This window comes from Prionailurus bengalensis, chromosome E2, assembly GCF_016509475.1.
Source record: "Prionailurus bengalensis isolate Pbe53 chromosome E2, Fcat_Pben_1.1_paternal_pri, whole genome shotgun sequence".
In the NCBI taxonomy this organism is placed as follows: domain Eukaryota; kingdom Metazoa; phylum Chordata; class Mammalia; order Carnivora; family Felidae; genus Prionailurus; species Prionailurus bengalensis.
Genome location: NC_057352.1, coordinates 3590259 through 3607648, shown reverse-complemented (window position 1 = coordinate 3607648; position 17390 = coordinate 3590259). Strand labels below are relative to the sequence as shown.

The window sequence follows — 17390 nt, the reverse complement described above, 5'->3', positions numbered from 1 at the left end:
TGGGCTGGAGGGGGGCTGTCCTGTGCATCATAGGATTTTTAGCAGCAGCCCCGGACTCTGCCTTCCAGATGCCAGTGGCACCCACACACCCCCCATTGTGACAACCTAAAACCTGTCCACACATTTCCAGGTGTTCCCAGAGAGTGTACAGAATCACCCCTGATGGGGAACCCTGTTAGAGATGATGCTGAGACTGGTCTGCGAGCTGGGCTGCGTAAAGTTAAAATTCGCTTGGGCTGGGTGTATGTCGATCTGAATACGATCCAAAAATCTATGTAGTTGAACGAAGTTGGAAAGAAAGGGTGGGGCTCATCACAGAACTTAAACACTTGTACTTGGAACAGAGTGTGCGCCTGTCCACCTGAGGCAGCACTTCCGAGTCTCCCTGGACATGAGGCTCGTCTCCACCTGTGCGGCTTCTGTGCAGGGAGCGTCCTGCAAGCTCCCATGTGGGCGGGCTGCATGGGGTGGTTAGGGAAGGAGAGCAAAGCTGACTGAGTCGGCAAAGGGGCTTTGGTACCAGGGAGACCTTCTCCAGCTACGGGTGTCTTCGTTCATAGATTTCTTTCTCCACTTAGAGAAAAGTTCTTGCTCACTTCCATGGGATCCTGATTCTGAATGCACCATATTTAGCAGGACGTAGTGCTCCTGAAATGTGCCCGTTGGTAACACTTCAGGGAAAGGGACTGCTCCCCTTCCTTGTCTTTTTCAACAAGCCGTAGAAGAAGAGCTGTTGTCTGAAATGTCTGTTGGTGACCAGCTTCCCTTCTGTAAAAGTTTGAGAGGACTGAAATAGTGGAGGCTTCTGATAGCTTCTCAAATTAGATGTTAGGCAAGCGGCACAAAGCTCCAGTTTCTGCAAAATGAGTGAGTGAGTTCCGGAGACCTAACCTTACACTATTGTGACAACAGTTACTAGTGCATCGGATACACGAAATGTGCTTGATCTCAAGGGTTCTCACCACAAAAAAAAATAATAATAATAATAAAATAAAAATGGAAATGGTGGTTATGTGAGGTGATAGGTACGTTAAGTAGCTTGATTGAGCTTGATGGTGGTGGTGATTTCACAAGGCACGTGTCTACCAAAACATGAACTCGTACACCTTCATGTATACAGTTTGACGATGAATACCTCAACGACGGCAAAAAACTGGAACAGTAATTTCTAGTGTTTAAACCTGTTGCCACCCTTTGTTTCTGTGTATGCAGAAACTCAAGATTTCACCTCTGTTCTCATTGCCCTAGCCTCAAAAATGTTTCCCCAGCGGATGCTTACCGGGATTTCTGCGTTGTCTTTGGTGGTCACGAGACACTAACCCATCTGACCCTTCAAGGAAATGACCAGGATGATATGCTTCCCATATTGTGTGAGATCTTGAGACACCCCAAATGTAATCTGCAATGCCTCAGGTATATCTCACCGTCACTGAAAAACCCAGCACATAACAGAGCTGTCTCAAGCTTCTATATCAATTCTGTATAAATTAGGGGTGGGGGGCAATCCCTTGTTTCTGCTTAGAAATAGTACTACACAGGGCACATGTCCCAGGACAGAAAATGGGGTGGGAGTTTAGTTTCCACTTGTATTGATCATTGAACAGCCTGGATAACTGTCCATAAGATCCCCAAGTCCAAAGAAACACTCAGAAACTTGATATCCTCCTCTATCAGAGAGAATTTGTTTATGGTTTATGTTTCTCTTATGTCATGATTCAGAATGCCAGATTTTGTCCAGATTCCTCTGTCCAGGCAAGGATGCTTTGGGAGCATCAGATTTCCCCTTTCTTGGGTTGAGAGATCTCCCATGTGGGGATGTTCTCCACATGATTGCCCTGGCGATGATTTTCGTCACTCATCGTCAGGTTCCATTGGTCCCCACTTGACCACATTTGAGCAGCAATAGCAAGACGTTTAAGGTGATCTGTTGGTCTCAGATTATGGTTTTGCCTCTACCGGTATGACCTTGGGCTGTTGGAGTAGGTCTTATCCCCATCGGTAGGATGGAGTAGTGCACATCTCACGAGGATTTGAGGAATGAATGAAACCAAGTCCAAGCGCACAAGTATTCATCGTGGCATTATTGGTAGTAGCCATTGTCACTATTCACCATCCCTACGACCTTCCTTTCTTTTTCCTGTGAGGATTCACCAGGAAAAGGAATTGTGCCGTGTGAAGATTTTGGTCATTAACTTGTTTCTCAAGGAATAAACGAATACCACGATGGAAGAAGGAGACTCCTATAAATTCAGCTTCTTTTATTGGAAGCCATTAAACATTCTCTTTTGTGTTCCAATGCCCTGGTTAACTTTGATTCCTCTATTAGGGAGGAATCTCTATAGACATTCTCCATAGAGAGTCTATGAGAATACGCACTCTAAGAGAAAAAGTATCTTTGTTGGATTTTAGTAAGTTTTAGCTATTTGATATACAGTCCACTTAGCACTTCCTGTGAATTATCAACCTTAACACTCAGCATGAGGGTAGGACTTATTTTCAACTTAAAGATGGAAATGAGGTTTGATGAAGTTCAGTAACTTGGCCACCGTTTCATATACTGTAAATGGCAGAACTGGGATTTTTTTTTTGTAAGAAACCCCACTCCAAAGGCCACGATACACATAATGCCCCAGTGAAGTTCTATTCGTCCGTGGTAAGAATCTCTCTCTTCAGGAATAGGGTATGGGCGACTTGTTGCCTGATGTGTTTGATTGATTGGATTTCCAAATAAATAGTTCTCAACTTGTGGTCTCCAGACCAGCAGCAGCTTCATCACCTAGGAACTTGTTAAAATCCAGATTCTTGGATCTCACCCAGATCTTCTGAAGCAACTCCTGGGTATGTGGGCCAGGAATCTTCCAGGTGGTTCAGGACCCCCTAAAACAGAGATCAGTGGATTCCGCATCCAGAGCGTCTGAGGACTTGCATTTCTAACTGCTTACCAAGTGATGCTGATGCGGCTGGCCCGGGGACCACACTTAGAGGCTGCTCCGCACAATGAAGGCCAGGACGTGACATGATGGAGTGGAATGAGGGGCACAACTGGAGACCGTTATCCAGGGTTTGGTTCTCAAGAACGACTTGTTCCCCTTTCTCCTGCAGGTTGGTATCTTGTTCTGCCTCTGCTCAGCAATGGGCCCATCTCTCCTCCTCCCTCGAGATCAACCAGTCCCTCACATGCCTCAACCTGACAGCAAATGAGCTTACAGATGAGAGTGCCAGGTTGCTGTGCAAGACTCTGAGACACCCCAAGTGCTTCCTGCAGAGGCTGTCGTAAGTGCCGCCTCCGTTCCCGTGGAGCATCTCCACACTGGGTCTGGGGCCACAGTGGGGAACAGCACTGGTAACACCTGGATTTGCTGGGCGACCCATATGGGACTTCCCCCTGATGTGGATACCTGGTTTCCGCTTCTGGTCCCAGGCGGGTGGCTCGTGCATTTTCTTCTCTCACTCCTGGTCCTTCATGGCTGTGAGGATTAACCGCAGGATGAGAAAGGAAGTGGATTCCCAACAAGAGCTGTATACAGCTGGGACCTCGAGCCTGTGGGGATGGCCAAGAAAATCGGGCTTCGGAAATGTCTTCGCCGTCTTACTGCTTTTATGGGGCTTTGGCAGGTTGGAAAACTGTAACCTAACAGAAGCCTGTTGCAAGGAGCTCTCCTCTGCTTTGATCGTCAACCAGAGTCTGACACACCTGTGCTTGGCAAAGAACGCTCTCGGAAATGGAGGGGTGAAACTTCTGTGCGAGGGCTTGAGTTACCCGGACTGTCAACTACAGATGCTGGTGTGAGTCTATACTGCGTGTATGTGCATTCGTGTATCCTGGATTCAAGTAACACAGATGCAAGCATTCACTAATTCCTCTGATAACCCCAAGTATGGTGCTGACGGTTAGATCTGATGAGACCCAGTGGTAGAAAAAAAAAATACAAGAGGGGCACCTGGGTGGCTCAGTCAGTTAAGCGGCCGACTTCGGCTCATGAACCCTCACGGTTCATGAATTTGAGCCCCGCGTCGGGCTCTGTGCTGACATCTCAGAGCCTGGAGCCTGTTTCCGATTCTGTGTCTCCCTCTCTCTCTGCCTCTCCCCCAGTCACACTCCGTCTCTCTCTCTCCCTTCAAAAATAAACTTTTTTTTTTAAAAAAAAAAAGAAAAAAATATGGGGCGCCTGGGTGGCTCAGTCAGTTAAGCGTCTGACTTCGGCTCAGGTCATGATCTCCTGGTCTGTGAGTTCAAGCCCCACGTCAGGCTCTGTGCTGACAGCTCAGAGCCTGGAGCCTGCTTCGGATTCTGTGTCTCCCTCTCTCTCTGCCTCTCCCCCCAGTCATACTCTGTCTCTCTCTTTCTCTCCTTCAAAAATAAACATTTTTGGGGGCGCCTGGGTGGCTCAGTCGGTTAAGCCTCCAACTTCAGCTCAGGTCATGACCTCACAGTCCGTGAGTTCGAGCCCCGCATCGGGCTCTGGGCTGATGGCTCAGAACCTGGAGCCTGCTTCCGATTCTGTGTCTCCCTCTCTCTCTGCCCCTCCCCCGTTCATGCTCTGTCTCTCTCTGTCTCAAAAATAAATAAACGTTAAAAAAAATTTTTTTTAAATAAACATTTTTTTATAAAAAGAAAAAAATACAAGATATAGTGTCAATAATCTGTAGGGATTTGGGGGATGTCACTGGTTTTGAGGTTTGTTTGAGGTTTTCTTTAACCTTTAAAAAAATTTTTTAATGTTTATTCATTTTTGAGAGACAGAGCACACATGGGGGAGAGGCAAAGAGAAAGAGGGAGACACAGAATTCGAAGCAGGCTCCATAATCTGAGCTGTCAGCACAGAGCCTGACGCAGGGCTCGAACCCATAAACCGTGAAGTCATGACCTGAATCAAAGTTGGATGCTGGGGCGCCTGGGTGGCTCAGTCGGTTAAGCATCTGACTCTGGCTCAGGTCATGATCTCGTGGTCTGTGAGTTTGAGCCCCGCGTCAGGCTCTGTGCTGACAGCTCAGAGCCTGGAGCCTATTTCGGATTCTGTGTCTCCCTCTCTCTCTGACCCTCCCCCATTCATGCTGTCTCTCCCTGTCTCAAAAATAAATAAACGTTAAAAAAAATTAAAAAAAAAAAGTTGGATGCTTAACCAAATGAGCCACCCAAGTGCCTGTGTTTGGGTTTTTTAAATGAATATTTTTGATAACAGGTAACATAAGTTCTATCTGCAACTGGGTGTAGGTGGAGTTATTTGATTCTTAGAAAATATAGGTCAAATCTTCTTTCTGGACCTCATCTGTTTCTGTTTTGTGAGCCATGCCCCCACTTTACTAAGTTGTCAGAGCTTCATTTCATGTGTCTGTCTTGCTGGGGTCTTCCTCTGTTACTCCATAGTCCTGGCAGTTTCCATCAGTTCACAAATCTCCAAGCCTAAGAGGTGTATGTTGGTTCCTCTCAAAGGCTGTCTATGACTGCACATCCCTGGATGTATCACATGACTGTTTCCTAATTGTTTCTGTAATGAATTGTCACAAACGAAGAGGCTTAAAACAACACAAACTCGTTGTCTTAAAGTTCTAGAGGCCAGAGGTCCAAAATGAGTTTCACTGAGCTAAAATCAAGGTGTCTGCAAGGTGGTGTCCCTTCTGAGGTCTCCAGGGAAGGACCCGTTTCCTGGCCTCTTCCAGCTTCTAAAGGCACCTGCATGTTCCTAAAGGCCCCTTCCTTCATGTTCAAAGCCAGCAGCATAGCGTCTTCAAATGTCCTTCTGTCCCTCTTATCCTATCTTCCCCTCCTGGCTATGACTCTCATGTTCCTTCTTTATAAGGATCCTTGTGATTACATTGGCCCACCTGGGTAATCTCCCCATCTCCACATCCTTAGCTCAACGGCACCCGCAGAGTCTCCTTTACATGTTATGTGACGTATTCACAGGGACCAGGGATTAGGATGTAGCCACCTTTGCATGTGTTGGAGTGGGGGGAGGGTGGGGGGGCAGCCTATGTAATCACTTTTGTAGTAATTGTGACTCCATCTGTGATGTCATTTCCACATCTCGTTGTCTGCTAGCTTGTGTACAACCTATGGCTTGAGGTCGGCAGTCCTGGCTTTGGTGCATCTCACCAGGGAGGACTCACAGAGTTCATTTTCCCCGTGTGATTGATTTCTAGGCTTTGGTACTGCAGCATAGGCAGCAATGGCTGCCATCATCTGTCAACACTTCTCCAGCAAAATTCAAGCCTTACGCACTTGGATCTGGGGCTGAATCACATAGGAATTACTGGACTGAAGTTTCTGTGTGAGGCTTTGAAGAAGCCAGTGTGTAACCTCAAATGTCTATGGTAAGTTATGTTTTTTTGAATTTTAATCTGTATCTGAAATAAAATAGTGTAGCAATCCCCCCCACCACCACCACCAGCTTTAGTGTAAGAGATTGGAACAAATCTAATTATTAAAAAAAAAAAAAAAAAGATAGCAGTTTTCACAACTTTTGTTTTTTGTTTTTTGTTTTTTTTTTTAACGTTTATTTATTTTTGAGACAGAGAGAGACAGAGCATGAACAGGGGAGGAGCAGAGAGAGAGGGAGACACAGAATATGAAACAGGCTCCAGGCTCTGAGCTGTCAGCACAGAGCCCGACGCGGGGCTTGAACTCACAGACCTTGAGATCATGACCTGAGCCGAAGTCGGACGCTTAACCAACCAAGCCACCCAGGTGCCCTACAACTTTTGTTTTTAAATCCCAAAATTTGTAGGCATCCACAAAAGACTCCAAATAGCCAAATCAGTTTTCACAAAGAACAACAAAGCTGGAGACATCACACTTCCTGGTTTCAAACTATATTACAAAACTGTGGTATCAAAACAGTATGGTATTGGCATAAAAACAGATACATAGACCAAAAGGACAGAATAGACGGCCCAGAAATACCCCTCCCACATATACAGTCAACTGATCTTTGCCAAGGGCACAGGTACTCAATGGGGAAGGCATGATTTCATCAGTAAAGAGGGTTGAAAAAAAAACCCTGGATATACACATGCAAAAGAATGAAATTGAACCCATACATGATACACAAAAATTAAATCAAAATGGGGCACCTGGGAGGCTCAGTCAGTTAAGCATCATGATCTCACCGTTCGTGGGTTCAAGCCCCGCATCGGGCTGACAGTTCGGAGCCTGGAGCCCGCTTCAGATTCTGTGTCACCCTCTCTCTGCCCTTCCCCCAGTCGCACTCTGACTCTCTCTCAAAAATAAATAAATAAATAATTTTTTTTTTAATTTTTTTTTTCAACGTTTATTTATTTTTCGGACAGAGACAGAGCATGAATGGGGGAGGGGCAGAGAGAGAGGGAGACACAGAATCGGAAACAGGCTCCAGGCTCCGAGCCATCAGCCCAGAGCCTGACGCGGGGCTCGAACTCCCGGACCGCGAGATCGTGACCTGGCTGAAGTCGGACGCTTAACCGACTGCGCCACCCAGGTGCCCCAATAAATAAATTTTTTAATGTTTGTTTACTTTTGAGAGAGAGAGAGGAACCGAGAGAGGGGCAGAGAGAGAGAGAGACACAGAATCCAAAACAGGATGCAGCTGTCAGCCCAGAGCCCAACGTGGAGCTCGAGCTTACTAACCATGAGATCATGACCTGAACCAAAGTCAGACGCTTAACTGACTAAGCCACCGAGGTGCCCCCCAAAATTTTTAAATTAAAAAAATATAAACTCGAAATGGATTAAAGACGTAGGACACAAAACTGTAAAATTCCTAGAAGAAAACATAGGGCAAAAGCTCTTTGACATTGGTCTTGGCAATGATTTTTTATATATGATGCCAAAAAGTACCAGCAGCAAAAGCAAAAATAAACAAGTGGGGCTTCATCAAACTAAAAATCTTGTGTCTACCAAAGGAAACAGTCAACAAAATGAACGACAACCTACAGAAAAATATTTACAAACTATATATCTGATAAGGGATTAATATCCAAGATAGATAAGGAACTTCTACAACTCAACTTTTTTTAATGGGACCTAAATAGACTTTTTCCAAATCAGACAGACAGATGGCCAACAGGTAGGTGAGAGACTGTTCAACAGCACGAATCATCAGGGAAATGGAAATCAAATCCACATGAGATATCACTTCATACCTTTCAGGATGGTTGTCATCGAAAAGAACACAGGTAACAAATATTGGCGAGGATGTGGAGAAAAGGGAATGTTTTTGCACCGTTGGTAGGAATGTACAGCCATATGGAAAACAGTAAGAAGAGTCCTCAAAAAGCTAAAAATTGATGTATCATATGGAATCCCACTTCTGGATATATATCCAAAGGAAATGGAAATGAGGTCTTGAAAAGGTATCTGCACCTCCATGTTTGTGGAAGTATTATTCACAATAGTCAAGATGGGAAACAACGTAAGTGTCCATCAACAGAGGATTGGATAAAGAAGAAGTGAGATATGTATACACAGTGGAATATTAGCCATGATAAAGGAGGAAATCCTGCCATTTGAGATAACACGGATGAAACTCGAGGCTAGTAGGCTAAGTAAAATAAGACAAAGACATCACTTATACATGGAATCTAAAAGAGCTGAGCTCATAGAAGCAAAAAGTAGAGTGATAGTTACCAGGGGCTGAGGGGTGGGGGAAATGGGGAGGTGCTGAGGGAAGCATACAGACTTCCAGCCAGAAGATGAAGAAGTTCCAGGGCACCTGGTGGCACAGTCAGTTAAGCATCTGACTGGATCTCTGCTCAGGTCATGATCTCACAGTTGGGAAGTTCAAGCCCCTCATCAGGCTCTACACTGATGGTGCAGAGCCTGCTTGGGATGCTCTCTCCCTCTCTCTCTCTGCCCCTCCCCCTGCTTTTGTTCATTCTCTCTCTCCCCCTCTCAAAATAAATAAATTTAAAAAAAACAAATAAGTTCCAGACATCTAACGTATAGCATGGAGATTATAGCTAATAACACTGTGTAATATACTTGAAATTTGCTAACATAGATTTTTTTCTAATTCCAGTATAGTTAATATATAGTGTAATATTAGTTTCAGGTGCAATATAGTGATGCCATAATTCCATATAACATCTGGTGTTCATCACACAAGCGCCCTCCATCCCATCCCTTATTTATTCTGTACCCCCACCCACCTCCTCTCTGGTGACCATCAGTGTGTTCTCTATAGTTAACAGGCATTTAAAAGAACAGATCTTAGGGAGCACCTGGGTGGCTCATTTAGTTGACCGTCCAGCTCTTGATTTCAGCTCAGGTCATGATCCCAGGATCATGGGATTGAGCCAAGCAGCCTAACACTGAGCATGGAGCCTGCGTAAAATATTCTCTCCCCCCCCCCCCGCCTTTCTATCTTTTCTCTTTCTCTCTCTCTCTCTCTCTCTCTCTCTCTCTCTCTCTCTCTCTCTCTCTCTCTCTCTCTCTCTCTCTCTCTCTCCCTCTCTCTCTTTTTCTCTCTCTCACCCACTCTTTCCCTCTTTCTCTCTCTCTCCCCCTGCCCCTCCCCTGCTTTTCTCTCTCTCTCTCCAAAATAAAAATAAAATTTTTAAAAAGAATAGATCTTAAATGTTCTCCCCAAAAAAAGAAATGAAGATAGTGTGTCAGGATGGGGGTATCAGCTAACACTACAGTGCTAATCATGTTGTAATATATTAACGTGCCAAATCAGCACATTGCACACCTTAAACTTACACGATGTTTTGTGTCAATTATATGTCAACAAGGATTAAAGAAAATCTCCAGAAACTTCTACATTTCGACAAGAAATAAGATCTACTCTCAGCAAATCTAGTGTTCTCAAAAAAAAAAAAAAAGCAACTATGTGAGAGCTGACAGATGTAGTAATTAACTTGACTGTTGATCATTTCACAGTGTATATTAAATCATCACATCGTATACCTTAAATACATACAACTTTTATTTGTCAATTATTCATCAGTAAATCTGGGGAAGAAAAGTCACTAGTGTGGTTAAAGGGATACTCTCTACTCTAAGCCATCCAAAGGACACCAGTGAAGCATTTTGAGGATGCAATGCCTAAGGCATCGAGAGGCAGTCACTGGTGACCCAGCTCCCAGCCTCCAGAGAGGTAGGGATTTGACATGTTGCCTCCACCGGCAGATAAATGGCCTCAATTCAGTTCTGTCTCACAATTCCACATGAGTTAGGTACCTTCACTCAGATGCACTGGGGTCTGGAACCCTACCTGTGAAGGACCCCCAAATGGTAACCAGTTTTCTGACCTCTACAGCACAAGATGATAAGTCATGGTGTTCAGCCTCTACTGAGTAGTAGAAATGCTTGCAGGTTTGAGAATGCCAACACCCACCCAGGCTGTACCTCAGACCACTCCAGTCAGGATCTCCTCAAGTAAAACCCAGACAACGGTATTGTTAAAGCTCTCAGCATGACTGCAGTTTGCACTGGTAAGGATACCAGCTGAACAAATCCTAGAGATCGCAGGTGGAAAACCACTGGTTGTTATGATTCGTGGCACGTGCCTGTTTGCAGGAAGGTGACGATGTTAACGGTGATGGGGAGGGGGCTCTTCTAACCATGTGCTCTACTGGCATAGGGAAGTATCTAGTCAGCCATAACTTCCTGATGGTATAATCTCGGTTGTACATTTTAGGAGATGGAGTAAGTCATGTCCATCAGGAAAGTTGGTTATGATAATGAAATACATATGCATTTACTGTGCCAGGAAGTATGCTAAATGTTTGATATTACTCATAGCCTCTCCCAAATCCTGGGGTAAATTTAAATACGTGACCTTAACTCATACGTGTGTGTTCATGTATGCACAAACACCTTGAATCTTTGTATAATATTATTTGCTTGGAATGAAATCCTTCATACATCATCCTTTATTCCTTTTTTTCTTTCAAATATCAAATCCAAGCCTTTTTTATTATTTAAGTTCAAGTTAGTTAACACACAGTGTAGTCTTGACTTCAGGAGTAGAACCCAATGATTCATCACTTATATATAACACCCAGTGCCCTTCCCAAAAAGTGCCCTCCTTAATGCCCATTGCCTATTTACCCCATCCCCCACCTACCTCCCCACCAGCAACCCTCAGTTTATTCCTAAGAGTCTCTTAGGCTTTGCCTCTCTCTGTTTTTGTCTTACTTTCCCTTCCCTTCTCCTATGTTCATCTGTTGTGTTTCTCAAATTCCACATATGAATGAAAACATATGATATCTGTCTTCCTCTGACTTACCTCACTTAGCATAATACCCTCCAGTTCCATCCACATTGTTGCAAATGGCAAGATTTTATTCTTTTTGATTGCCAAGTAATATTCCATTTATGTATATACCACGTTGTCTTTATTTTTTTTTTAATTTTTTTTCAACGTTTATTTATTTTTGGGACAGAGAGAGACAGAGCATGAACGGGGGAGGGGCAGAGAGAGAGGGAGACACAGAATCGGAAACAGGGTCCAGGCTCTGAGCCATCAGCCCAGAGCCTGATGTGGGGCTCGAACTCACGGACCGCGAGATCGTGACCTGGCTGAAGTCGGACGCTTAACCGACTGCGCCACCCAGGTGCCCCCACGTTGTCTTTATCCATTCATCCATAGATGGACATTTGGGCTCTTTCCATACTTTGACTATTGTTGATAATGCTGCTATAAACATTGGGGTGCATGTGTCCTTTCAAATCAGCATTTTTGTATCATTTGGAAAAATTCCTAATAGTGCAATTGCTGGGTCACAGGGTAGTTCTATTTTTAATTTTTGGAGGAACCTCCATACTGTTTTCCAGAGTGACGGCACCAGTTTGCATTCCCACAAACAGTTCAAGAGGGTTCCCCTTTCTCCACATCCTCACCAACATCTATTGTTTCCTGAGTTGTTAATTTTAACCACTCTGACAGGTGTGAGGTGGTATCTCATTGTGGTTTCGATTTGTATTTCCCTGGTGATGAATAATGTTGAGCATCTTCTCATGTGTCTGTTGGCCATCTAGATGTCTTCTTTGGAAAAGTGTCCCATGTCTTCTGCCTATTTCTTCACTGGATTATTTGTTTTTTGGGTGTTGAGTTTGGTAAGTTCCTTACAGATTTTGGATACTAACCCTTTATCAGATAGGTCATTTGAGAATTTCTTCTCCCATTCTGTCGGTTGCCCTTTAGTTTTGTTGATTGTTTCCTTTGCTGTGCATAAGCTTTTTATCTTGATGAGGTCCCAGTAGTTCATTTTTGCTTTTATTTCCCTTGCCTCCAGAGACATGTCAAATCCAAGCCTTTTTAAAATCTTGCTACCTGGGGTCCCTGAGTGGCTCAGTCATTAAGCATCTGATCTTGATTTCAGCTCAGGTCACGATCTTGCAGTTCAGGAGATCAAGCCCTGGATTGGGCTCTGTGTTGGCAGTACAGAGCCTGCTTGGGATTCTCTCTCTATCCACCCCAACCCCTCTCCTCTCCTCTTCTCTTCTCTCTCTCTCTCTCTCTCTCAAAATAAGTAAACATTGTTTTAATCCTGCTACCCTCTTCAAGATATCTAGAATCTGTTCTCATACCCCACACACATACTTATAACATGTGGGTTGTTGTCTAGCCTTCAACCTAGTCTGTATTCTGCTCTCTCAGTGCCGCTAGTTTTCTAGCCAAGCACTAAGAATAACTTGTAAGATGTAACTCCCATCATGCTTCTTCTCAAAAGCCCCGGTGGTTCCCCATCTCATTCCAAGTAAAATCTGAAGTTTACAATGGCCTAAGGGCCCTATGTGAGATGGCTCCCTGTTATCTGTGGCTTCGTCTCTTATAACCCTGCCTGATTCACTCTTTTGATTTGCTATTGAATCTAGCTGCCTTGGTATTGTTTTACATGATAATGATACATGACCTCATAGCCTTTGCAGAAGCTATTTCTCTGCTTAGGGAGCCCCCACTCCAGATCTCTCTAAGGTTTGTTCTCTTCAGCCATTGTAGTGAGTGCCCTCCCCAGCTTCTCCCTTTGCCCTTTGCCCTTCATAACCCTTATCAGATATGGCACACTACATACATCTGTTTCCTATTAGTATGAGCTCAGAGGGAAGAGATTTCTGTAGTTTCCTGTTGGATCCCCAACATTCAAGAGTGTGCCTGGCACGTAGGATGGTTTCCGTAAACACTGCTTGAATGAATGAACTAATTTTTGTGTCTCCCCTGCAGGTTGTGGGGATGTGCCATCACCCCTTTCAGCTGTGAGATTCTCGCATCTGCCCTTGGCAACAACCAGAGCCTGATCAGTCTGGACCTAGGCCAGAATTCCTTGGGATATAGCGGAGTGAAGATGCTGTGTAATACCTTGAAACTTCAGAATTCCTCCCTCCGGACACTCAGGTATGATCCTTCTGCTCCTTAGGGTGTTTCCTCCGGGATAGCAGGTGTGCAGGAGGATGCGCAAACCACAGGGACGTGTGAGTCGCTAACGTTCAGCTTTTATCCAGTGATGTTTAGTCGCCAGATAATTCTCCCGTCGGCCCCTTCTGTTGCTTTGGAGAGTACGATGAGTCAAAGGTGAGACTCAAACTCAGTCTGACGCCGGGAAGCTGGCTCTGGGGGCTCCTCTAAGTGAGGGAGAGTCATGGTGGCCGTCTGTTGTTGAGTGAGGAAGATCAGACTCTCGTGTGGTTTCTTGAGTTTGTGTTGGTTACAGAGGTCTGGCAGTGGGTCTGCCTTAGGAGCATGTTCTCTGCTGTGAGTCCGCCATTGAATGAAATGAGTCTCTGTCTTCTGTTGGTCATCGAAGCAAGCTGTCCCTGAGTTGTGCTGTTCACTTGCTCCCATGGCAACAAAGAACCCTACAACTCTTTATTCTTAGGTGCATGGGAACTTTAATTTTTTTCTTTTAGTTTATTTTTGAGAGAGAGAGAGAGACAGAGTGCAAGCAGGGGAGGGGCAGAGAGAGAGAAGGAGACACAGGTTCCAAAGCAGGCTCCAGGCTCTGAGCTGTCAGCACAGAGCCCGACATGGGGCTGGAACCCACGAACTGTGAGATCATGACCTGAGCCCAAGTCAGACACTCAACTGACAGAGCCACTCAGGCGCCCCCAGACGTGTGGAACTTTAAATTCTCAGATGCAACATAGACAGCTGATGGCTCGAAATGATACTTCTGTAGGAGAAACTGATGAAATATTTACTTAATGTGACTCTCAGGTCCCTTGCTAGTCGAAAGAAGCAATGTGTAGAGTCTGAAGTTTGTTTCTGTATTTAGCCCCTTTCTGGCGAGCTAGCTCCTATTTTATGTATCAGTGAGTTCTAATCGAGGTGTAAAGCCCCCCCCCAAAGACATTGAGCTGTTTCTTGAGACCACCCAGTCAGACGTGCTCTCCTGAGTCTGTGAATCTCAAGGGGAGCAATTCGAGATGGGGGCTTCTTGTTCAGTGACAGACCCTAGACAGGCACAGAGACCCCGGGTTCAGAACTTGGCTTTTGGTTCTTTGACTTTATCAGCTACCTCGTATCCTTCTGAGATGCTCTTTTAACTTAACTGGAATCCTTTTCTTTGGCTTAGAGACAAAGAGGCCCTGTCATCACACCTCATTCTTAGAGCAACACCTTTATATATTCCGCTGTGGCTCACGCCCTGTTTCTGATTCCTTCAACACTTTTGACCAGACACAGGTCGACTGTGGGAACTTTTTCTGTCCTTCAACTGCAGACCATGACCAACCTCCTACACTCACGAATAGACACAACTATTTGACCTTGGAGGGTCATGTTGAAAATATTTTTTTATTTTTTTATTTTTTTTTAATTTTTTTTCAACGTTTTTTTATTTATTTTTGGGACAGATAGAGACAGAGCATGAACGGGGGAGGGGCAGAGAGAGAGGGAGACACAGAATCGGAAACAGGCTCCAGGCTCCGAGCCATCAGCCCAGAGCCTGACGCGGGGCTCGAACTCACGGACCGCGAGATCGTGACCTGGCTGAAGTCGGAGGCTTAACCGACTGCGCCACCCAGGCGCCCCTGAAAATATTTTTTTAATTTATTTTTTTTAATTTACGTCGAAGTTAGTTACCATATAGTGCAACAATGATTTCAGGAGTAAATTCCTTAATGCCCCTTACTTATTTAGCCCACCACTGCTTCTGCAATCCCTCCAGTAACCCTTTGTTTGTTCTCCGTTTTTAAGAGTCTCTTATGTTTTGTTCCCCACCCCTGTTTTTATATTATTTTTGCTTCCCTTCCCCTATGTTCATCTGTTTTGTATCTTAAAATTCTCATATGAGTGAAATCATATGATATTTGTCTTTCTCTGACTAATTTCACTTAGCATGATACCCTCTGGTTCCATCCACATAGTTGCAAATGGCACAATTTCATTCTTTTTGATTACTAATACTCCATTGTGTGTGTGTTTATGTATATATGTATATATGTGTATATATGTGTATATATATATATATGTACATATATATATATGTATGTGTGTATATGTATACCCCCACACACACACACATACATACACCACATCTTTTTTATCCATTCACCATCGATGGACATTTTGGCCCTTACTTTAGCCAAAGTTATATTGATTGTGATTTTGATATACAAAAACATTGTGAAATCATCACCATCATCAAGCTGATTAACACATCCATCACCTCATAGAGTTTTACCTTTGTGTGTGTGTGTGTGTGTGTGTGTGTGTGTGTGTGGTGAGAACACCTAAGATCTACTATCATAGCAAATTTCAGGTACCCAATACACTATTACTGTCACCAAGCTGTACATTAGATCTCCAGAACATAAAACTCAAGCCTTGTTGTGTGATTGTGTTGTGACCCTTAAACAGCAAAACAAAAAAATTGGTTAATAAGCTAGCAAAACCAAGGGTTTCTGCCTGGCTCAGTCAGTAGAGCATATGACTCTTGATCTTGGAACATGAGCTCAAGCCCCACATTGGGTATAGAGATTACTTAAAATACATATATGTTTCTTGTTGGCATTGTAGTCCTGTATACACACACAACACACACACACACACACACACACACACACACTAAGAAAACCAGGACTACAATGCCAACAAGAAACATGGCAGCTAATATCTTCAGTCTCTTACTTTTATACATATTTTTGCTTTAATTATTCCCTTTCCCCCACCCCATTCCCCATGCCCGTGAATGAATCTGGTTACCGAAAGGTGAATCCTACAAATGAGGCTGCTATTATCACAGGTCAAATAAAGGTGGTGATCAGCTAATGTCATGTCAAAGGAGACACAAGTCTGGTCTGACTGACTTGGTTCAAGTGTGTATGTCTCGTCCTGGGTCCACCAAATAGAAGTTGCCAACATGAGCTGTGGAGTAGGTAGGTGTTGGAATTGATGGAAATGTCTGTGATTTAGTTCTGTCTCTCCAAGAATAATATGAGAATCATCTGAGATCATGCAGGCATCTTATTTTTTTTTTTTATGAAATTTATTGACAAATTGGTTTCCATACAACACCCAGTGCTCATCCCAAAAGGCATGCAGGCTTCTTAAAGGCATTACGGTGTTAACCTGGAATTATCTCTTGTTCCCTATCAAATCAATATGGATCCCTACTTTGCGGCACAGAATAATCAATAAAGACTGCCTCTCTTCTAAAGCATGACACTTGTAGGCTCTTGGGCATTTGGAATTAGCCTCCTTGAAACAACAAGAAACCTTCTTTTCACTCCTGCTGCACCTCCAGGTTGAGGATAGATGAATCTGATCCTCGAATCCAGAAGCTGCTGAAAGAAGTCCAAGAAAGTGACCCACAACTGACCATTGAGAGTGATAAGCAAGATCCAAACAATAACCGACCTTCTTCACATGACTTCATTTTCTGAATCCCCTGGAGTTCTTGGTTCTCCAGTAAAGTCTGAGGTTGTCAAGGTGATGGGGGAACTTCCTCTGAGCCCTCTCAGTGATGTTAGGTATGGGGCCAGATGTTCTTTTAGCCTTGGGGGGGTGCCTTTGGCTTCCATAAAGCACACACAAGTGACTTACCCCTGTTACGGGTGGAATGTCTATATCTCTAGTCTATCAAGAGAAATAAAGGTGAAAGCATTCATGAAGGAGGTTATGTTTATTAATGGATTCTGACCAAACTTAGACACAAGATACTTAATTTGGGGAGAACCTAACCCAGCAGGGAAAGGGGACAGACATGTTTGTGATCCCATCGGTCCGTTCACTTTGCCAGTCACTGCCTGGCTCTGGCATTTCTTGACCTGCATGGATAGCTGTCTATAGGTCTTCCTCATCAAGAGTATTTCTCCTACAAATCCTATGATATTTTGTAGCATTCTTAAGCACTTCAATGAAGCACATATATGATCACATCATTGCTTTTATTAACTTTTTAATAATTCCCCCCTTACAGAAAACATAAGTTCATGGTGTGCGTAGCCCTTCCCCATCTAGCCCTCC

At 44.1% G+C, this 17390-nt stretch overlaps 1 protein-coding gene across 1 annotated transcript in view; it reads left to right on the top strand.

The window, feature by feature from the left end:
• Positions 1–17035, top strand: part of NLRP2 (NLR family pyrin domain containing 2) — a 33005-nt gene extending 15970 nt beyond the window's left edge. Inside the window, exons 4-9 of the mRNA XM_043600973.1 lie at positions 1249–1413; positions 3103–3273; positions 3616–3786; positions 6145–6315; positions 13149–13319; positions 16669–17035. Coding sequence (XP_043456908.1) covers positions 1249–1413; positions 3103–3273; positions 3616–3786; positions 6145–6315; positions 13149–13319; positions 16669–16807 — 988 coding nt within the window. The 3' untranslated portion in view covers positions 16808–17035. The remainder of the gene's footprint in view (positions 1–1248; positions 1414–3102; positions 3274–3615; positions 3787–6144; positions 6316–13148; positions 13320–16668) is intronic.
• The last annotated feature ends 355 nt before the right edge of the window (positions 17036–17390 follow it).